This window comes from Fundulus heteroclitus, chromosome 12 (assembly GCF_011125445.2).
Source record: "Fundulus heteroclitus isolate FHET01 chromosome 12, MU-UCD_Fhet_4.1, whole genome shotgun sequence".
NCBI classification, from domain to species: Eukaryota; Metazoa; Chordata; class Actinopteri; order Cyprinodontiformes; family Fundulidae; genus Fundulus; species Fundulus heteroclitus.
Window position 1 is genome coordinate 45857201 of NC_046372.1, and position 23761 is coordinate 45880961.

Here is a 23761-nt window from a genome sequence, read left to right on the forward strand (position 1 = left end):
TTTTATAGCGAATGTAACATGAAACACACCTCCAAAAAAGTTCAACTTGGGTTCCATCAGAGCACAAAACATATTCCTGAAAGTCTTTTGGATAATCAAGACTTTTTGGGGGGTAAAGTTGAGATGGAACTGTGGGGGTTGACCAGCTGCTTTTCAGCATTGGAACTTGCCAATTAATGTTCAGTCTCTTTCTTGTTGTTAAGTCATGAACCCTGACCTTTGCTGAAGCAGTAAGGCAGGTAGAACTTTATGTTCTTATGGGTTTTTTTGCATTTTTTTGGAAACCATTTGGCATCAATCGCTGATTGCCCTTTTGGAGTAATTTTGGTTGGTCAGCTTCTCTATAGACTTCCCCCACAGTTCCTTGTTTTCCCCATGTGTGGATAGTGGAGCCCACTGTGGTCCATCGGAGTCCAAAAGCCTTCAGAAAGATTTAGAGAGGGTGTGTCCTAAGAGTTCCTAAGGTTTCCAAAATAGAGCGCAGCATTTGGTACTTTATTTTGGCAAAAGAGCAGCAGTCTGCAAACATAAAAACCAGTAAGAGAAGTGAACCAGAAATACAGCAGAATGCAACATCATATATGTATCCTGTGGAAGTACAAATTTAATTGGGGTTTCACAGCAGCAATGGACCATTGAGAAACAGCATATTAGATTGTTGTTACTGGTGAGCTGTTGTACTATTATGAGACATTAGGTGTCAGTATTACATTATTCCCCTTTAAAAAGATCCCTATGAGCTTTACAAACAAACTATTCGTCATATTTGAATCTTTCTGTAAGCAAGGGGTGAACAGGCCATCTTCTAACCCTTTGTTTATTTCTGTTTAGCTGCTATGAACACACCAGCTATATGTCATGATTGTTTATGATACCGTGCCATTGTGACGCTACAGTCAAAATGGCTATGTGATTGTATTCGGACTCATAGATGCCAATTACTTTTTTATATCTATTCTTGCTTTGTTTTAGATTTGGCTATTATTTAGATAGCTAGTTAATTCAATAAATATAATTAAACCTGTTTTGTGTATTTACTCAAGTTTTATTTTGTCTGATTAAAATGTGTTTGTTTTTATGTCACATTTAAGTGTGACAACAAAGAAAACAGAAGGGGACATATATCTTTTTTCACAGCACTGTATATTTCTTTATCAATTCTCAATAGACAGTACTTTTCACATGTGTTCCCATGCTGCTGTAATATTCTTTGTGACTGTAATTAATTATCGTTCTCCATTTGGTTAAGCCTGGATTTTACATCAGCCACAGTGCACTAGCATGAGAGCAGAGAAGGTCAGACTGTTCAGTCTACAGTCGCCTCGCTGGCCCCCACAGTGACGCCGGTGGAAAGCGCGTGCTGACACGCTAACACAATCAACAAGCTTTTAACAATCAAGTCGGGGGACTCAACCCCAGCTATTCATGCTGCTTTTGTTCAAATTGCTTCAGACCAAACAATTATAGCTCAAACGCTGTCAGAAAGAAATGCTTACAGTGCAGTCATTGAATCTGACATTCTGTGTCTCTCTTCTCTGTTCTTTCTCATCATCTGGTCTGCTTTTCTGCCTTAGTTGTTTGGAGTGTACTTTGCTCTAATTTCAATGCTAGAAAAACATATTGCCTCAAAACTCTCCTGCAAAACGTTAAAGGTTGATTGGGAAATATTCTTATTTTGTTCACTTTACAGTGAGATTATATTACATCATGTGGACTATATTTATGATATGCCCTGCTGAGGGCAATTATTTGAACTAGATTTTATTTCGCCGCATCAAAGTAAAGAAAGCGGGTGCACAGTTAAACCTCTCACAAAGTCCATATTTATATGAATACCTATGTTGTGAGAGTTCAGCAAATGGTCAGACCCTGTAGAACATCAGCACATAGGCCTGTACTTTTTTTTACCTTACACAACTGCTGCTTTTATTTAAACAAAAGAAGGATAATTTTCTGCTCAGAAATGTGTTTTCCGGATAAATTGGGATATTTCCAAGCCTCTGTGACTTTCTCCGGATATTTAAACATTTCTTCGCATTGCCCTGTGGCAGAACCACAATCCTTATGGCCCTCACCGATGACTGAGCCCAGTGGAAATCAGAATGGAATAGGCAGTAGGAATTGCTTTAGATTCATTTTCCTTCCACTTCAGAGTTGTGCGTTTCTTATTGTTGGTCTGTTGTAAAAAACACCAAACACATTGTTAGTTTTACAGGCATTGCACTTTATAGCAGAGTATGTCAACAGTGTTTCCTTTTTTATTTTCCTTACACGCTCAAAGTGGGAAGGTTAGACAAGCAGAAGTTAGGAAAGGAACTGTCACCTAGCTGTGAACATGACCTGTGCCCTAGCAAACAAACTATATCAAGGCTTCCCAAAACAACACAGATGTCTTTCCCAGAAAGGCTTCCATGTCACTCCCTCAAGTTTCAATATTTCACACCAAAGCAAGATTATTTCCCTCAGAGCTAAGCATCTGAACAAGAGATCATGGCAAGGAAATGCAAAGATCAGACAGGGAGTCAGATGTGTTTATGCACATTAAAGCTTATGTCCTATGTGAAGCTGTCAGGGGACGTCACGTCATTAGGTGATGTCACAGTGGTTAGATCTAGGATTCTCACTTTACGTGATCATGATACAGATTATATGCGTGGAAAAAACTGAACTGTGTCTCTTAACACCAAGAAGGAGTAAACGATACCAATGACACACAGAGTGCAGAAAGGACTGCCTGCCTGTGTGTCATGGGACAAGAAAAACAACCATTACAGAAAATATGTCACCTCTTAGCTATAAACATGACCATGAAGAATATCCAGAGTCAGAAGCCTCTTTGCTGGTTCTAGACACGGCATGCTACTGAATACACTCAGCAGGAATAGCATTATTCCCCTAATTCATCTACACCTATTCAGCTCCATATGCAACAAACTGCAAAGCTCTGTATTGTGACACCTTTCTGTCAGCAGGAAATTCTTAAGCAGTTTGAGCTAAATTGTAGGTGAAACTAAAAGTTTACATACAATATATAAAAAATACATGTTTGTTTCACTGTCATACATGAAATTTGAAGAAACCTTTGCTGTGTTAGTTCCGTTAGGATTACCGAAATTATTTCTATTTCCTAAATGCTAGAATAATAAGAGAGATACAGACATTGCTTCATTACTTGCTTGAGAAGTAATAAAGACAATAAGAAGTTTACTTACATTTTTGTTAATATTTGGTACCCTTGTCTTTATACTGTATGACTTTGGTCATACAGTTGTAACTGAGCCCAGTTTGTAGGCCATCTTGCTCATACATACCTTCTCTGCTCTGCCCATCAATGTTCATTAGGACTGCGATCAGGGCTTTGGGATGGCCACTTGAAAAACTTAAGCTACTTTGTAACCAGCTGTATGCTTCAGGTCACTGTCCATTTGGAAGACCCATTTGCGCCAAAGCTTCAACTTTCTTGCTGATGTCTTGAAATATTGCTTCAGAATTGCCACATAATGCTCTTTTCTCATGATGCCATCTATTTTGTCAAGTGCACCAGTCCCTCCTGCAGCAAAACAATACCATTACATTATGGGTCATAAAGGTAACAGGTCCAAGAGAAAACCCAATGTTCAACCCATCTCTACAGGGCCATTCGGAGCATTTCATTCTATTTGCAATGATCTCAGAACAATAGGTGAGGACTGGACTGTAGGTGGTTGGGCCTTTTCGACTCAGCGCGTTTTCCACCACGCCAAACCAGAGTACTGTCCTGATAACTGTAGAGAAAGCTCACATCTTTCTTTCTCCCACTGCATTCAATCAACACTCGCAAACAAAATACAAGGAACTCTTTGGATCAACGGACATATTCCATGAAAAACATTGTACCTCATCCAGAAAAGGAGAGCACTCCTGGACCCAGGCCTGGGGGGTGAGCTTCCTAGTAAGTCCCTGAGGTCTGAGCTTTGGCTCCTGGGATCTGGGTAGCTCCAGCCCCCAAATAAAGCTACTAGAAGCCATCTTCTCATGGCCCCACCACTTGCAAGGAGAGAAGTTGAGGTCAGGTGCAATGTGAGCTCTATGGCAAGCAAGGTCAAGAGGTCTGGGCTTGCCAATCTCATCATCATGAAATGGTTATGTACTATGTGTTATTTGTGGACCTCTATGACAACTGACTCCTAAGTAACACAAGTTATGTATAGCACAGAGCTGAAGCACTTAGACATGACTGAGCAGACCAGTCAGGCAAAACATTATCACCTGCACTGACATCCTGACTTTGTGCTAATCAGTCCCTGCATGCAATAGGTGTTGCACTGTGTATTCGGTAATTTGGATTACATTAGCTTTTCTGTTGAATCAGACCACATGGATCCGTCTGTGTGATGACCCTGTCGCTCGTTCACTCCTGTTCCTTCTTTGGGCCACTTTTAATAGATGCTGACCCCTGCAAACCGGAAAACCTCATAAGATGTGGAGATGCTTTGACCACATTGTCATAATTTGTTTACCTGTTGTCTTGTATATCCATCTTAGATTAGGCTATTTCATATTTTCCGTTTTTTATTTTTGTGTATTTTGTATTTTTCCATCAACATTATTGTGTTGAGTTTGGAGTAGGATTAGATATTAAATAATTCCCAGTCATATTTGAAAAACCCAGAATAGGATAGAAGCATTTTAGACACAACCCTATACTGGGTATCATGGCAATAATATGCTGTGCTCTGTGGTACACCACCTAATACCAAGAGGTTACTGTTGCAACCCTGGCTACATGGAGGACTTTAGAAGTTGTGGGTAGGAAATGCCGAAGAGACACGTCATGGGAATGTTGAACCATTGCATTTTGAGGAACTTATGCTTGCCTCCACCTCCTATAATTCAGTTTTTGGTCCAATCAGAACCTAACAAGCATTAACTAGTATCCTTTATTTGACCAGGAAAAACTAAATGAGATTCAAACCTCATTTAGTTTTTTTTGGTTAAATAAAGGATACTAGTTAGAGTAGATGAGATCCAAACCATGGGCTGCACAGTGGTGCAGAGGGTAGCACTATTGCCTTGCAGCAAGAAGGTCCTGGGTTCAAATCCAACCCTGGATCTTTCTGCATGGAGTTTGCATGTTCTCCCTGTGGATGCATGGGTTCTCTCTGAGTACTCTGGCTTCCTCCCACAGTCCAAAAACATGACTGTTAAGTTATTTGGTCTCTCTAAATTGCCCTTAGGTGTGAATGGTTGTTTGTCCTGTTTGTCTCTCTGTTGCCCTGAGACAGACTGGCGACCTGTCCAGGGTGTACCCCACCACTTGCCCGGTGAATGCTGGAGATAGGCACCAGCACCCCATGAGGGATTAAGTGTGTCAGAAAATGGATGGATGGAGATTCAAACCTCTTTTCCAAAAGTGACCAGGCCAAGGCAGCAGCGTAAAGCATACAATGTTTTTTTTTTTTTTTTAATAGTGTCCTGTCTGGCAATGTGGCAATAACAATTGTTGTCTTAATGCCAAAAAGAGCCCAACAGATTTTACTTTCACAAGCAGAGCCTTACCGCTTTGGCCATAGTGCTCTGCTTGATTTATACATGCAAGAAACTTTATTCTAATGAATGCAGGAAATATTTCATGTTATATGGACACTAAAGCAACAAGGTAGAAGAGAGAGAAAAAAGGAGAAAGGGTGAAAGAGAAAGAGAAGAGAAAACAACCTAACCAATAAATAAGACACATAGACAACTTTTTTACATTTCCTGAAACACCCTGTATCATACAGCATTAAACACTCGGCAGTTGCAGTTGACTTGAATTCACCCAAAGTTATAAGAAATGACTGTTTTAAATCATTTTGCATTTTATTCCAGGTAGCAGGGGCAGAAAATGTAAAGGCCTTTGTACCCAATCCAGTTCTGCCTTTTGGAAACTGCACTAGAATGATGTCATGAGAGCGCAGATTTTAATTGCTGAGGCTGCTTCATAGAAATAAGTATAAATATATAGGGAAAAGCCCAAGAATGCATTTCTAGATAAAAAAAAAATATCATCCAGTGAGCCAGTCTGCAGACAAATACAGATGGACAATTTATTTTAGCATAGAAAGTACTGTGACGTACACCATAGCTGCAATCGTTCATGAATAACAGATCTCCATAATCCATCGGGGAGAGAAAGGTTGAAGTGATCAACTGTTTTTCTGACCTGATGAGAGAAACACTTTGTTTTAAAAAAGAAACCCAATTTAAGTTCCAGCTTCGAAACCAGTTTATCAATGTGAGGTTTAAAAGATAAGTTCTCATAATTCAGAATACTTGATGTATATTAGGTGATAAGGAAATAAACGTGGACTTTCTTTTTTTATTTATTTCCTGTAAAGTTTAATTAAAACGGCAAGTATGACATAAACCAAGCTGAAACATAAAACTTCACCCTAACTATACTGTACTGTAATTTTTAAAGAAATTAGACTTTTGACTGGCAACCGTTTCCTCCAGAGCATTGTGTTACAATGCAGCCAAATGCTTCAGAGAAACATACTAGAATTTATAAACGGCCTCACAATTTATGATATTTGCTGCTACATCCTATTTACCTCCAATGGAAGCATGGGGATTACATTGTTTCCCAAACCAGTTTCTAAATTTTGGCTGAGCTTAATATATACTGTTGTATTTCGGAAGCAGGATTTCCATCATTTTATGACTTAGTAAGGACTCAGTGGTAGAAGGGTGTTCAGAAAGAAAAGACCCAACCAAGACAAGCCTTCTTATCTTGGTACTAAGACTCCACAACATTTGACAGACCAAAGGTATAGAATCAGATTCAATTCAAAAGGAAGTGAGATACTGAAACAAACAATGCAAAGCCGACTGTAAATGGAATTGTTAATGTAAATAAACTGGACTGAATCAAAGTGAACAGATAAAACTGTGTTTATGTAGTAGAAACTCCTGATGTTCTGATAATGGTTGTAAACATCATAAACCACAGTGTTTTTCTAAATGCATTAAGGCCTTTAGGGAATTGTACACGGTCCACCCCCACCAGCCTCTAGCTCTGTGGTTATGCAGCCATCTAAACACACTGGACACATTTTGTTACACAACAGACTGATTCCCCGGCCGCTTTGAGAATGCCAGCAGACAGTGATGCTTCACTCTGTCTATTTTCCAGCAGAGATCACTTCTCTCTGAGAACAACATGTCACTTGTATAAGATGGGGGAGTGGGATGGAGACAGTGTTAGAGGTCATGAAAAACGAGGAGACCACACAGTGTATCTCTGTTCCTGTCAACAGGTTCTCACCACTTCGACAACCCTGTACTCATCCGGTGCTTAAGCCAAACTGCAAAGTTTATCAGGTTCATGCTGTGTAAGAAAAATCTTACACTTGGGGCGGTGGGGGGGGGGGGACTTCAGCAGGTCACTGGCAGCTTGCTAGTACACATTCTGACCGGACATTGTTGCTCATTGGCTAGCTTTTCTTTGACTCTCCTGCTGAAGGTTTGAGACCACCTCTGAGAGTGATAAGGGGGTTTGAAACACACTGTGTGTAACACTAACTAACTGACAAAGGGTGTGACTTTGAACTCCACTCAGACGGGTACTCTACGGTAGTGCTCCTTTCTGCAAAGAAGGTGTCTCAGTTGGCCACTAAAGGAGCTGGTAAGCTCCTCTACAGTCCAGTGCAGTGGGTGACAGGTGTTTCCCATGATGGACGTGAGCCTGGCTAACATCCTCCTCTCCCCCACCACCTCCATAGAGTCGAGTGGGCATCCCAGGACAGAGCTGGCCCTCCTAACCAGCTTGTTTCGTCTCTTCCTCTCTCTCCATAGTGTCTGAGGCCCAACAGACAACAGCATAAAAGATGGCAGAGGCTACCACATGATCATAAAATGTTCTGAGCAAAGGCCTGCTCATGCCAAAGGACCTCAGTCTCCTCAGAAGATGAAGTCAACTCTGGTCCTTTATGTACAAGGCATCAGTATTATGGGACCAGTTCAGCTTATTATTGAGGTGCCCTCCCAGGTACTTAAAACTGCCCACTAACTCAATGTCCTCCCCCTGAATGTGAGGTAGTGTCCTTCTCCTAACGTTGATCTCCATCTCCTTCGTCTTACCGGTGTTCAGGCACGTGTCATTGCTCTCACACCAGTCCACGAAATCCATGATGAACGACCTATACTGTACTCTATGGTGAAGCAGATGTTTCACTGGAAGGTAAGCTATTAACTTCTCTGTATGGTGTAGATGTATCTACACATGTTCTTATTGCTGCCCTGTGATGGATCAGCAACCTGTCCAGGGGGGTACCCCGCCTCTAATCCCATGACTGCTGGAGATGAGGGATGTGGTGCACACCATCTAAAACTGCCATTCCAGAATCCACCCAACCAGCATTCCCCTCTGCAGTGATGTGTTGGTGGAAAAACAAGGGGAGAGCACAGACTTAACGCAGTGAGGCATCAAGACAGCAAGAATGGTCACTGGACCTGACTGTGTTTCATGGGGAGATTATTACCAGCCTTTACCATTTGTTTAATTCTGACAGAGTGTGACAGATTAGAATATCTCATCAAAGGTATTTTAAATCTGACAGATGAGCCTCAGTGGAACCCATATACAAATTTATTGAATATGACTATAATAAACAGGAGAATGCTACTGTTTATTCTACAGCTCAATAAGTAGAGAAAGCCTTTTCATGTGGGTATTTACTCTTCTTTCATATTTAGTACTCAATAGTCCACTTATTCAATTCTGTAAAGAAAAAAATGAAGATGGCTGCCAAAACGTTTGTTGATATAGAAATCTCAGATTTCTCCCATGTGCCCCTCTCCCCTCTCTCTTATCTTTCCAAGAATGCATCCATATTAAAACTGAAAGAGACGCTATTGAGAGTTGGCTTTTATTTGGTGAAACTGACCAAAACAAATATTTCTGCCTCTGAAAGGAAAATGTAGAAAAGTGGCACCAGCCCAATAAAAGTTCTGAGAGTTTTATTTACATTGTTAGAGTTCAGTGATGCAAGGGAGACGTTGTCAACTTGTTTTTTTCTCTCAAAACAATCTGATTCTGAAATCATTTAGTTGAGTCAAACATATGTACAGCCACGGTTTATATATATGGTTTAGGCTTGTAAGGTCCATAGACAATTTGGCTTGATCTAGTGTTCTAAACCAATTGCATTAATCCTTCAGTTGTGATGTTGCTGCAATAATATCGTTGTGCGGAAAATTTTAAAGAAAAGGGTTAAATATGAAGAGATCTTTACAGATTTACTGTACTAATAGATGGAGGTGTTAATAAACAACCTAGCCGTACAGGCTCTGCACAGACAGAAAGATGCCTCCTCTAAATCATCAGACCAAGTACAATCTTTTGCACCTTCAATTATATAACTATTGCACAAGCATGGGGATGTTGTCAGACAGCTCACTAAGAAAAGCACAGGACAAATGATGAATTTTCTTTTTTTATTTGCTTCTCAATCTTGACTAAAACAGATCTAAAACTAGACTTCTGATACACTTCTTAGTTGAAATGTCAGTTTAAACATGGAATGGATTAACTAGTCTCAGGGCTAGTCCACACGTAGCAGGGTTTATATATATATATATATATATATATATATATATATATATATATATATATATATATATATATATATATATATATATATATATATATATCCCCTGCACCAATTTTACAATCACAATATATTGCTTATATCCTGCCTCACAGAGTCCTATTTCTACCCCCCTCCACCCACCCACTCACACACACACACATACACACACACACACACACACACACACATGCGCGCGCACACACACACACACATGCGCGCACACACACACACACACACACATACACACACACACATCACCACCACTATGTCTATTAGCTAGCTCTAGCTGCTGTTTTCCTAAACACATAATTTCTTCCAATTTCCAGGTTAAGCTAAGCTAAAGGGGAACAATGAGGTATGCTAGCAAACAGCAGATAAGTCAGAGGTTAACTTGTGCTTCAGCCCACAAGGCATTGACAGCATTGCAGAAGGCATTGCTGTGTTGATTGACAACACAGCAATGCCTTCTGAAACCCAATCAAAGCCCAGGAAATCTTGTCAATATGAGGAGAGGGAAATGCTTTTCGGTTTTAGGTAACCTGCTAGCTTGATGCCGACTGAGTTATGCCATATACATTGCATATCACTCTGAAAAGGAGCTGGTAGAGCCTGATTTCAAAGAGTTAGCGCTGACCCTGTTAGCGGGACTGTAACAGGGTTAGCGTCAACAGATTAGAACCAATCAGATAACTACGGATCTGACACAAAAAAAAAAAAACTCCAAGCAACGCGTTCTGTTTTGTATCTTGACAGTTGTGGTTACAGAAAAGCGCTGCTGCATTATGGGTAATTCCGGTGCTGAGAGGGCTGCATCGTAAAGTCCTGCCTCCAGGGCTGTGATCAGTCTGGTCTGTTTTAAACCAGAGTATGGAGCCTTACCAGACTGACTTACACCCCTGTATTAGTCAGTCTGCTGGCCAGGCTAGTAACCTGTCAGCATCAAACAGGGTGGGCCTACTCAGCACAGGGGGGCGCTAAGTCACCACCAGCTGCACATGCAAATAAGAAATACCAAACTCATTTAGGATGCAAGTAAGAGATAACACAACTATTTTTTCTTTCTTTTTTTTCTTTTTTTTTTTTTTGGATCTGCTGAAGGTATACCCTGTCTAATGCCACCCTGGGCAACTGCCCATGTTGCCATTATCAAAACCTTTGCTGATGAGTATCCAAAATACCCACTCTGAGAACACACGTAGAGTAGAAGCAGGAGAAGTAGCCCGTACCTTGAAGTAAGAGGCAGTTCGTTTCAGCCAAACATACCCATTGTTGTGGCAGCAGCATGGCCATGATGTACAATTTCTTTATACAAAATGGTGCTGTCTATGTTTTTGTGCTGACTATGCATCAATTTGTCCTCACCGAGGGGACATTTTCTACCCACTTTGACAACCAACAATTTAAAATAATTTATTTATGCCACCTGTTCTCTTCTCTTCTCTAAGAAAATGTTGTAACTTCAATGAATCCAATATATCTACCAGCAGGTGGTCGCTCAGAGTTATTCTGGTTTGGTCATAAATCACAATTTGTCATGTCTCAAATGAGTCAACTGATCCAAATAGGGTTTAAATCCAAATGAACTACAATAGAATGAAATAAAAGATTCTCAAGTAATACAGTTATATTCATTTATTTTGACCTTTTTATGACCATTTACCTTCATAATTCATGAATGGAGTCAAAGACATAGAAAAATAAACTGATTTAACATGGTTTAAGTACAAAAGGGTTTGTTTACAGATACAAAAGACGTAGAGTGGGAAGAAATAATGATGCATGGGTTAACTACTATGGGTATACAAACTGGTGAAGTTTTATCCAGGGCCAAAGAGCTCATTTAGAATTACAACCTAAAATATGCTAATAGATAGCAGCAGTATAGCTCACAGTGCCTATGAGGTTAATCTATAGTCACTTAAAAAAACAAAACAGCTCAAGACGTTTGAGTAAAAGCATTCTGGATCGGAAAACACCCTGATAGCAGGTATCTAAATTCAGATATCTGCATCAGATTGAAAGACAAAAATCCTGGATCAAAACATTTCTAGGTCATGATTAGAGTGTAATATCAGGGGCATTAATAATGCTGAAATAACTATTGAAAAGCAACATTTTTCCTTTAGAAACAAAAAGCCCAGATTGTTATGAAAAGTGAACTAAGTAGGCAGAAGGGCTGAGAGAGCTGAGTTTGCATGGTGAGGGCAGGTTACAGGACACTGCTCTGATGCACCATCTTTGGACATGTTTAGACATGCTGGCTGCTGCGGAGCAAAATGCATCCTCCTGTTTCAGAACAATGCAGAGCTAAACATATTTACAGTACAATGCGTTCACCTGCTTCAGGTGGCAGTTCATCCTGATTAAACACAAAGAGCAACTGGCGAAAGAGATGCAAAGACTTCAGGCAACACAGCCAGGTAGGTAAAGCTCCAGCCCTGTGACAAGGTTGTGGTTCCCCCCTTCAGTGTCAGATAGCTGAGAGTAACTGAACTTGGAGCATCAAAATGAAACTTTTTCTGCAATGCAAATAGAGAAATTTATAGCATTTAAAGTGTATGTGGATGTGCCAGGAGATCCTGAGGAGCAAGGCTAAGGGTAGGGATGAGTGGGTTAAGCAGGGCTGTGGTCAGGATGAGGTAGGGCTGGACAATACAATACAAATCATATTAATTGATGTCGATAGTTATTAAAAAATGTAATTGCTTAATGACCTATTTTTAAATAAAGGACATTGAATTTCAAACACAACCCTTTATTCAACCAACTTTTTATCAGTCTTGAAAGAAAAACACGTGCTCTCTGAACTCTGAAGCTTGGTGACGGGACATTCCTGTGTCTGTTTGTGATTGGTTGGAAGTTAGTAATGACTGTAGTGTTAACCTACATGATAGGCTAGAATGCAAAAGGAAGGAAAACTGTTCTTCTATTGAACTTCTTATTGATCCCTTTTTCCTATTGCACGTTGAATCTATTGATCGTTATACATTGTTATTGAATTATCGCCCAGCCCTAGGACGAGGGAAAGAGGCATGATGAAACATGGGGTGAGCAGGGTGACATCTGGTAGTTTTGCCATGAATCAGTCTTTTGAGGTGGAGGATTTTTCACCCCCTCATCACCAGAGGTCGAGGGAGGCTTTGTGGGGGTCAGCGGGCCTGAGCCTTATGAGTTTGAGCCACTGGCTCAAGGCGCTGACTCAGCAATGCCCGAAGATGGTGTCACCAAGGCAGTGGAGGACAGAATGGACGCAGCTTTTGAGTTTTAACGTGACATTAGCAGCATTGTGGCGAACATGGGCTAACGTGCAAAAGCATTTACCGTTAGGAACCAACAGAACAATTCACCTGCAATAGCCACTGTTCAACCTTAAGAGGGCAGCAGTAGAGGCGGTGTAAGCGCAGCAAAGCAGCATACGCACGTCCTACGTGTACAACACGCATATTTACAGTACACGACGTCTAAATTAGGTTGAAGTTCTAACTTCAGACCCGTATATGCTCTTGTTTGAAAGGAAATTAATGGGAATACAACATCCTGTGTCAAAGTTCACTTCTGAAAGTATCTCAAAACAATAGTTAAGTCTCAGTGTTTTGGTAGAAGTCACCTTGTTGGTGCTGCAGATTGATGGGATGCAACCATTTCTGCTAAGCTCTCTGCCTTTCCCCTCGCAACATTTTGTCAACTAGCAGAAGGAAGGCCAGGGTGGACCGTCTACTTGGTGTTTGTTCGGTGTGGCGAAAGTCCGTCTCTGTGCAGAAACATGCAGCTGTAGAGCGTACTTTGCAGCGTCGGGTGTAAATTTACTCTTTTAAAAACACTCCCCTAAGCCACGGCGCTTACGTTACGTGCCCTGTGCATTTCTATGCTTTAGACAATTTTGAGACGAATATTGCCAAACTAAACAGGTTCACATGAAAATGTAAAATATTGCATTGCATTGGCCAGTTTATCACCAAAAAAAGTTGCTTTTGGGGTGAGTTACACTTTAAACCTTTTGACTTTTGGCCACATAAGCATTTGAACCACAAATTGTAATTGTTAGGGGAAAATGTTGTGTAACAGATCCGAAATTTGAAGATTTTGCCACTAATTTTTAATTCAACTCTAGATGCTGACAGCACTATTCTGACACACAAATATGCTTTGCTCTAATATAAGCCACTCCATTGTAGCCCTGGCTGAGGGTTTTAGGTTCACTGTCCCACTGGAAGTTGAACCTTGGTTCCAGGTGGAAGTCTTGTAGCTAACAGGTTTCCTCCCAGGACTGTTCTGTAGGATGCTGCCACCACCATGTTTCACTGTGGTGTTGTTACTTTAATTAATTGTCTCTAAAAACATGCAAGCAGATCCTCTCCTTTGTTTCAATAATGGTATGTTGCCACTCTTTCAAAAGACCTGATTTGTGGAATTCACAACCTATTTATTTTATTTTAACAAAGAAAAGACTGGACATATTTTATTTGGTGGCAACGCCATGATTTTTGAGATTTTTGCCATGGTTTTTGGCCAAAGTTACGCCTTTTTAAAATCGTCCTGGCCTGGATTAGCTCCAGACTAGACTATTCTCTATGTCGGTGTCTCCCAGTCAAGCCTAAATTGCTTCAATTTGTCCAGAATGCAGCCGCCCCTCGTTTAGCTAACTTCCCCTGACGTGCACACATCACCCGTTTTTTTGTTCTTTGCACTGACTTCCTGTTTATTTCAAATTGATTTGAAACTTTTACTGTTTGTTTGAAAATCTCTGAATGGCCTTGCGCCTCCTAATTTATCTGACTGTTAAGTGTTGGTGTGACTTTGAGGTCTTCCTGACAGCTTTTAGTGGATGTTTCGATGACCACGCTTAAACCACCTTTTTGGTGGTGGCACCCACGCTCTGGAACCAGCTGCCTTTGGTCCCTGGTGCCATCACTGAACGGGGAAATTAAAGACGTATTTGGTCAGAAAGGCTTTAGGTGGTCCTTAGCACAATCTTTTGTAACTGAATTACATTGTTTTCTGTGATCTTTTTGAGTATCAACTTCGGTGCTTCTGTTTCCTTATTTGGATTTTCTAAAGTACTTTATAAATCAATAAATGAATGAAAAGGAAAAATGTCGTCTCATTGACAAATTCTTCCACCTGTGAATCTCTGCAGCTGCTCCAGAGTTACCATACGCCTCCTGGCTGCTTCTCTGACTAATCCTTTTTTTTCTCGCCATGTCATGACAGGTTGACGTTCATGGAGCTTTGCAGCTGAGCAACACTCTCTCTGTTTTCAGATGATGGATTGGACAGTTTTTTCCTAACCTGCTTTAAAATATCCCACAACTTCCTCCCTGACCTGTCTGTGGAGTTCTTTGGTCTTCATGATGCCGTTTATTCACTAATGTTCTCTAGAAAAACTCAGAGGCCTTCACAGAACAGCTGACCGTAAACTGAGATTAGGTTATAAACAGACTCAGGTGATTTCTAAGACAGGTTTTTACACAGGATTTTATTTAGGGGTAAAAGAATTAAATGTGGCTGGAAATAAATGCCAGCCAAACTTTTTTTTTATTATAATTTGTTTTGTTTTGTTTGTTTTTTTGCAAAACATAACTATTTCCTTTTACTTCACAAGTATGACAAAGTTTTAGGTGCATGGGAAGCTTTGCAAAGCGCTGTGCAGCTAGGCAGGGCTGAAGAGCATCTCCATACGTACATCAGAACCTACCCCATTGATCTAACATGGTACTCGTGTGCATCTTGTGGGTAGTGGGAGAAGAACCGGAAGTCTCTGCAGAAACTGAGAAGGAACCACATACACGCAACAACAAATGAGCATAAAGTTCCGAAGCCCAGACACTAAGCTAACCCACAGCAGACAAGCAAACAGCACTGACAGCGAGCGGGGAGAATGACTGGCAGACGTTAGAATCTGATGTCAGCATTCTCACAATGGATATCGATGAATACATGAAAGGGTTGTGTGCGGTGTCTGCAGAGCTTCTGTTACACTTCAGAACCTCCTCTCAGCCCTGCAGCAGCGGTGCCCAGCCTGGTTTCATCACACCTTCAACGCCACGGCTCAGAGACAGGAAGTGTGTTCTGGTTGTTTTTATCACACTTCTCTGTCTGAAGGACTATTACAAAACTCTTCCTCAACCTGGTTAATGTGTTCATTCATTAAGCAGCTTATTTAAAGACTTAGACTGACTTTACTATCATTCAAATGCACTTTCACAATGTACAATTGAACAAAATTGTGTTGCATAACTCTGAGTAAATACAGAAGACAAAAGAGAAACACTATAAATATAAATGTTTGCAATATAAAAAAATAAAAGTGTAAAATAAATATTCTAAAAGATACAGAATATAATAAATAAAAAATAGTGTGACATTTGTCAGCAATGTAGCATAAAAGCATAACCAAAAAGACATTTGTATGTAGAGAAAAGCTTCAAATCTGAAAAGTCAAGCCAGAAGAGGAATCGTCGAAACTGAGAGCAAAGTCGGGTTTTAACTTGAGCATGATTACTTTGACATTTCCAGTGTGGAAAACTATGAGGTTAGAGAAAGGAGATTAGCGCTTGAGAAAGACCAAACCTGCAAAGAAGATAAGGAAGTCTGAAGAGACTCATCTTACTTAGAGAACCCATGTAGCAAAGACAGACCACAGAGAGCCAGTTTGCAGATAATTCAAAGTTCTACAGTCAGAATCGCATGTTTCATGCACATGTAGCAGTCCAATAAATAATCTCTAGAATAGTCAAATTATTGTCAGGAGTGAGAATCTAGGATTCCCCCTTCATTCCCCACAGTTCAGGTCATATTGACCTAAAACCCACACAGTTGCTCCACTGTCCTGCCTGCTGACCAGGGGAGCTACTTTTATTGTCTGCTCTACCCTGCATCATGGGAACACAGTACACGTTTCTTTCCCAAGCTTAGTCTTTTTTTAGTATCTTAATTGAAAATATTACCCAACAGTAGAAAGTTGCACCCCTGTTGTTGACCAGGCAGAAGAAATCGGATCTTTACCTAGAATCCGTCTCTGAGTCGGGTGCAGCTTCGGGAAGATGAGCTCGGCTTTAACGCGTCGATGAAGCGTCACGGGAATCCGCCGCAGCCCGGTGTCTGCTGCGCTGCGCTCGAATCCTCTCTTCTCCCCCAGCAGCGCGCAGGACGGTGTTCAGGACCCCGCTGCTCACTTCAGAGCGCGCGGTGCGGGCGGCGGGCCCTCCTTCCTGCCGATGCATGCCTCTGCGGTTGCCTAGGCAGCGGCTGCACGAGAACACTGGCGGATGGAACTCCGCCCACACGGAGGAGAGGACGCTGCAGCCCGGGGCGCGCGAGCCGGAGAGGCGCGCTCTGCTGTCCGAGCTGGAGGGGATCCACTCAATGCGTTGTTTAGTTACAGGTTACATTTATTTATTTATTTATTTATTTATTTATTTATTTATTGTATAGACCAGAGGTCTGCAACCTGTGGCTCAGGAGCCGCAGGTTGGCTCTATGGACCCTCCACAATGGCTCTTCATAACTTTGGTTCAAAATGCTACATTGATAATAAAAACATACAGGATGTAGCAACTGTTCCGTGTTTTCGTGGAATAATTGAATTAAATTTTCGCAACAGAATGAAACAAAGAAAATCTGCGATTTTTTTTTTTTTTTTTTTAGATCTGCTTTCCTTGTCACTAGGTTGGAAACCGGCTGCTCGTAACAAATTTTTCATGAATATTAAAATTCCGCTGAAGAAAACGTTTCCATCCTGTTGTTGCAAATATCTGGTTTTTCTTTACTTTCAACTCTAAATAAGGCAATGGTTCTTCAAAAATGACAACACATTTCCTCCAGTAGAGTTTGATTAAAAAGTAGAAGTTGGGTTTGTTTTGTTTTTTTGTTTTTTTGGCTACGAACTGGTTTTATTTAGTTGGACTGACGACTCTGGACTGTAAAGGTTGCAGACGCCTGATATAGACATACGGACATTATAAAAAAACACCCAGAAATGTTTCTTGTGTCGTAGGAATGGGTAAATCCATGCAGAAAGACGAGTTTGGAACATTCATGGCAGAGATGTAAAACCCATGTAACATGCAGGCTATGGTGGGATTATGACGTAAGAATGAACTGTGCAGTAAAATTTGACACGCACTCTGAGGTTAGACCGCTATGCATCTTGAATGACTTGTAGAATGAACTGAAGCTGCCCCTAGCCAGCACAGGGCCCAGGTCTGTAACCTGTCTATAGTTCAGACAAGTTGTTCCGTTAAAATAGAGTTTAATTGAGACCACAATGAAACTTTTTGGAAAACACTGCATGTCACCCTGAAGACCCTGTCCACATGGAAACAATCTGAAAGTGTTGTGTTGTAGAGATTCCTGGTCAGCAGGGGGAGGGATCTGCTCAGTGTTGATGGGAAAATGCAAGGCAGCGAGACAAAGAGGCTGTAAAAGACTTAAAATGGATTAAAGGTAAAATACAGAGACGTACTTTATATTGTCAGCTATCGAGGTAGGTATGACAGATCCCCAAGTCCGTTATGAACTGATGATGTATCCTATATGGCTCCAGCAGTCTGGTACAACTCACAAATAACAAATACATCTTCAAAGTTGTTGAAATGGTGCAAAACTCTCAAAGAATCAATTTTAATTTCTGGTCATAAAGCAGAAAAACAAGAAAAATGCCAAGGGGAGGGAATAATCTGTTATTCTACAATTTACATGTCCTTTCCCCCGTCGTAGGAGCTATGAAATCCTCTGAGGTGTTAACAGAGGCCCGCTGCTGGCTAACAGATCCCAGATACGCATCAGATCTTTCTCTTATGGTCGTATCAATCATCTGGAGCAGCTGTTTGTGTTGATCAGCATGTGAGAGGTGGGAGTGAACAGAGGGCGCATACAGGGCAGAGTTTAAACTCCCACTCAGTCAGTGAGAGAAATGATTACAGCCTGGCAGAGGGCACAAAAACACAGCGCAAACAGGCCCTCTGTTAAAAGGGGTGAAAACAAAACAACGTGGATCAATTAAGCTAAATGGGCAAATCCTGTGCTTCATATTTAAACCCACTGGATTTTCCAAACCGGACCTTAAGCAACGTTTAGCAAATATAGGAGCAATAACTCTGAGTTCAGCTGGGATGTGTCTGCTTCTACCGGGTGGATCCACAGGGCTGCCTGACACGGTAAAGGTCTGCTGTGAGGGTCTGGTCTGCCAACACTCAGGTACTGTGGTGAATAATGAGGCCCGGGGGCCGGCGTTTGTTTCTGAGCCCACTCACTGGTCCTGGATGCTGTAATCATCAGAAGCTTTTAAAGCTGTTTACCTTCTCCTTCCTCCACCTCTCCACGTTCAGCTCTAATGTTTTAGCACCGAACAGGAGGACATTCCATGTTTCAGTGGTTTGCATTATCAGTCTCAGATTGTCACGGTGGAATACTGCTCTTTACTTCAGCTCAGTGAAATGTCCACTTTTTCAGTGCATAGGTCTCTTGATTTCCAACCACAGCATTTCAGCTGGGTTGATCCCTGGACTTTAACCGGGTCGTTGCAATTTCTCAACCATTCTGGTGAAAAATGGCTGCTGTGCCCTCTTTGCCCCGGGTTAAAATGATCTAAAATGACCACTACCTCTGATTTATGGCTAAATAGCTGTAGCTTGGTCTCACCTGTCCAAAGGAAATTGTTCCAGAAGTCCTTTGCAAACTTTGCAAACTTATGCACACTGCAATCTTCTATGAGGGGTCCACTGGGAACCTTTTCAAACAGGCCTTGCCTGTTAAGTCATTTTCTGATTGTATCGTTACAAAATGTTAGATTTAATGAAAAGAACTCAGGCCCTGGGGTCAGATGGAGCCCTCGGGTTCTTGCTTTGTCTCTGAGCGTTGCATGTCTGAATTCAGTGGGGCATCCACTCAGCTGGAAACTGGGAATAGCTTGAAATGTTTTCCACCTCTGAGTCATGGGTAGCAATAATTGCTTATCTGCTGCTGTCTTACCACCCCGGCGCTGTGTGAAACACCTGTATTTTCCCGAGCAGCAGATGGCCTTTCAACCAGTGATGAGGTGAGACTGATAGGCACAAGCTACTGATAGGCTCCCTGTTCTTCATTCCAGCCTGACACTGAGGCCCAGGGGAGCCTGAGAAGTGTGGACAGCAACCACCACGCTCAGCATCACCAGAATTGAGCCAATGGACGAGTTTAAGATATCTGTACTTTGTAAAGCAGCGTGGAATTGAGTCGATCCCTCCTTCACACCTTTGTTTTCCATACTAGAGTGAGAATGAGTAAAGGAGCAGCCAGTTTGTAAAAAAGCACTTCTGAGGACGTCCCAAAGAACGCTGGAGCAGATTGCAAGGTATGGAAGCAAACTATTAAGAAACAGGTCTGAGAATTTTGCACAGTTCTGTTTATTTACACTTCACACAACTTCACGCTATCAAGGACACTTGTAGATGAAGGCGTGTTTAAAATGTTCAAAGGCATTCATTTGATTAGTTAGGAGACAGCATTGGCCATAGCATTTATGGCCAATCAGAGGCAGCAAGAAACTCAATGACATCATATAGTAGTCTGACTGAGGTATAGATGCATGAAGCACACACACACACACACACACACACACACACACACACACACACACACACACACACACACACACACACACACACACACACGATAATGTTTAAAGGCATAACTTCCCTGCATGTGACTGAATATAAATAGGCATTCTCTATTTTATCACTTGGGTTATACCGCCACCTGCTGGCTGTCCCTCACAAGAACGACATAAGTCAGCAGAGCGTCTGAAGATTACATAAAAAGGCACAAAAACCTGCTAATACCAGCAGAAACTTTCAGACATTCTGTGACAGCTTTTTGTTAGACATGCTGGGCCTCCTGCTAGAATCGTATGATCTGTAAAAAAAAAACCCAACATGTTGAACAACAGTTTCTGCTTCAAGAAGGAGTATATAAACTCTATCTACAGTATGTATGAGATTCTCCTGGTACCATTACCTTGAGTAAAAAAAATATACATATAAAAAAAACAGTATTGACAAAAAAATGAAAATGACCTAATTACTTTAATTTCAAACAGAAAAGTGACAATTATTGCCGCTGCTGCTGGAGTAACACGCAGGTGTGATAGCGCTGTCTGCAGCATTTACTGGCTCTGTGGTCGTCGTGATCGGAAAGATTTCCAAATGGCTTCATTTGTTTTTGTGGTACACGAAAAAAACTTCTTTCAGGCAGTCGGCTGGCAGTGTGCAGCAACTGGTGGGGGAGGGGCAGTGCTACAACCCTTCTGTGCCTTCCTGCCAGAAAAACCAAGGGCATCTCCTCTAAAGGATTCTAAACCATATGAACAGAGCATTTTTTTGCAGTTTTAAAACGGGAACTTATTCAACCTTAGTGAACCGTGCTAAATGTGGCAATGAGTGCAATGACTGCAATTAAGGCCCATCTTCCTCTCTCTTCCCTGACTTTGCATCATCATGACGTCCCCATAGCCTCTTGGCTACTAACATCCACTCCATTTGTGGCCTTAAAACCCAACGAAAGGCCGTTTAACTGGCCTAACAAACCATGGCAAGGAGAAGGAACCTAAAATAAAACAGGCAACAAAATGTTCCATCCCAGCAGCACTTTGGGAACACACACACACACACACACACACACACACCCGCGCACACACGTCTTCCATGGAGACAGTGACTGCAGCGCCACAACCTGAGCAACAGGCCCATGCCTCGTCTCGTGACAACAGAGGACATGATTCTCATTGAGGTTTTGTGTAAACATTCGGGAATATTTCTACAACACTGACATGAAGTTAAGGCTGCACCATTTGGGGAACAAACTTAATTGTGATATCAGAGCTGAAACAGTTGGGATCAATCCTTCATGCTACTAAATATTGCATCCATGTAGTCCTCTCCTATATTGCACCCACAATGCAACTGCAATCTGCTGAGCTGTGCGGCTCTACCCAAAATGCAACAGGTGCAGCTCATTTCACCGCTATTACCATTTTTTTTATTACCAATTCGGGTTATTTGGTTAAATAAGTAGATCTTTTCCATAACGGTGCCGTCTACTGACCATACGTCTACTTTCTGTAATATTTTGTCGCTGCTCTGACAACCGCTGAAGTCACTCTCTGTCTTTCTCTCACAGCGGGCTGTAGGGAAATGCGGTTTTCTGACTCCAATAAACGAGGCCTACCAGCAGGAGCTGCTTTGGTTTGATGGGCGTTCAGCCCCGATCTGTTCACAGAGAGTCTGTGCCCAAAATGCACGGGACTAGAAGATAGTGCCGTGCATCTTTTTTTTTTAGAGATTTCTCCAAGCCCGACCTTGCAGGAAAAAAATTAACTTCTGAGTTTCTGTGGCTGAGTTTGGCTACAATCCCAGGTCAACCCACACCTGAGCCCAAGGCGCGCGGAGCAGCAGGCGGTGAGTCATCTCTGGGGAACCTTTGTTCCTTGTTGTCTTTGGCATAAAGTGCTTCCAGCTGCCGCCTTTTCCACCTGCAGAGCTTCTGTCACACCTAAACATCAACTTTCCTACCAAGCGTTGACAAAAATGAAGTAAATCGCATGAACTCGCTGGACCCTGAGAGTGGGTAACCTTTAAACAGACGTTTCAGCAAAACAGTGAAAGGCACAATCCTGCTGTTTTCAGGACTGTCACAGTGTTTTATGGCTTTCCCTCCACCTTTGCAGCCAACTTCATCCAGTTAGTTTCACGGTGAGGCAACGCTGACAGGCAGTCAGCAGTCCGCCCGGCCCGTGGAGAAGTCCCGCCACACGGCCAGCAGCTCCGACGGCTTGAACCCGTTCACGATGATGAGCCGGGCGAAGGTGCACCTGTCGTACTCCAGCCTCCGCACCTCGAACAGGTTCCGGAAGAGCGGCAGGCTGAGGGAGTACGCCGGCCGGACGCCCAGCACGCGCAGACACAGGCCCACGTAGACGTCCTCCAGGGGGATGACCCGCACAAACCTGGACGCCCGCGAGATCCGGGCCGCCAGGTCGGTGGAGAACACGTAGCCGGCTCCAGACACGTAGGGCGGGAAGCTGTCTTCGTGGTACAGCGCCTCGGAGAGAAACCACTTGCTGCTGGGGTCCCTCCTGGGCCGGCCGTCCCGGATCAGCGACCCGGTGATGAAGCCCGCCCTGGGGGAGCTCCTGAGGCGTTGGACGAGGTGGAACACGTTGACAAAGATGTCAGAGTCCACCTTCATGGCATAGGAGGCGTTGGGGCAGTGGGCAGCCAGCCACTGCATCATCATCACGGTCTTTATCGTCAGGTTCTGGTAAGAATCCAGAAAGTCCAGCTGGATGATGTCTGCGTGCTGCTGACTTTCCTTCTCCAGGAGTCTCTGAAGGGGCGACAACAGCGCCCCCTGTGCAACACCCGAGAAGAACAGGGTCAGAGTGTCCCTGCTTGGAGCCCCCCAGGTGCTCCTCACGGCCTGCCTGGCCTCCGCCTGGTGAGGGGCGACGGGAACCAGCAGGACCAGGAAGGGGCTTCTGTCCCGGCACGCCCCCGCCTGGTTGAGGAGGTAGCGGTAGGTGAGCGGGGAGACGAGGCGGTACTCGTCCGCGGGAAGGGGGCTCGGCTCGGCGCTGTGTCTGACTGTGCCCGGAAGGAAGAAGGCGGAGAAGAGCAGCAGCAGAGCGGAGGCGCAGAGGAGCCTCGTCCGCTTGCGCATCGCCGCGAGCTCCTCAAAACTTCAGTGCGCGAGGCCTTCATTAGTTCCCTCCGCAAAGTGCCGCGAGACCGTTCAACATTCACCAACTTTCACCCGGGTTCGTCCCGTCCCGTCCCGTCTGGTCCGGTCCGGTCCGGCAGAGCTAAGGAAGGCAAACGCTCCGCAGGCGACGTAACATCTGACTGGAGCAGAGAGGCTGAGGCGGAGGGTGGGCTGTTCAGCCGCGCCCTGCCAGCGCTTCTGGCTTTCTGCCTGATCTCCATAGTGGATCTCACTTAAAGTCCCTACGCTCCGCTTCTTACGTCTGTCCTTTTATTTCTAGGACAATCTGGAGTCCAATATTTCTCGTCACTAATCTTGGGATTATTTTTAAGTGAATATTCATATCACTCTCTGCTGTTTCCTGTCTTTTGGATTTATATTGTTGAATATTTCTGGTCACTTCAGTACGTCTC

General features: G+C 42.8%; 2 protein-coding genes across 11 annotated transcripts in view; both read right to left on the reverse strand.

Annotated features, from left to right (window-relative positions):
• Window positions 1–16860, reverse strand: part of LOC105915609 (dual specificity testis-specific protein kinase 1) — a 34337-nt gene extending 17477 nt beyond the window's left edge. For 3 of the 10 annotated variants that reach the window (XM_012849776.3, XM_021309135.2, XM_021309131.2), the window contains exon 1: window positions 16617–16860. Coding sequence is in view for 3 of the 10 variants with exons in the window: in XM_021309146.2 (XP_021164821.2) it covers window positions 15307–15337 (31 nt within the window). In the remaining 7 variants the exon portion in view is untranslated. Of the gene's footprint in view, window positions 1–3876; window positions 3979–15306; window positions 15379–16558; window positions 16580–16616 lie in introns of those variants that run through there. The other 7 variants (XM_021309146.2, XM_021309139.2, XM_021309151.2 and 4 more) reach the window with 6 other exon arrangements.
• A 3114-nt stretch (window positions 16861–19974) lies between these two features.
• On the reverse strand, window positions 19975–23567 carry si:ch73-195i19.3 (beta-1,3-galactosyltransferase 2). Its single transcript, XM_021309162.2, has one exon. The coding sequence runs from the start codon at window positions 23304–23306 to the stop codon at window positions 22362–22364; it is 945 nt and encodes a 314-aa protein (XP_021164837.2). The 5' UTR covers window positions 23307–23567; the 3' UTR covers window positions 19975–22361.
• Window positions 23568–23761: the final 194 nt, after the last annotated feature.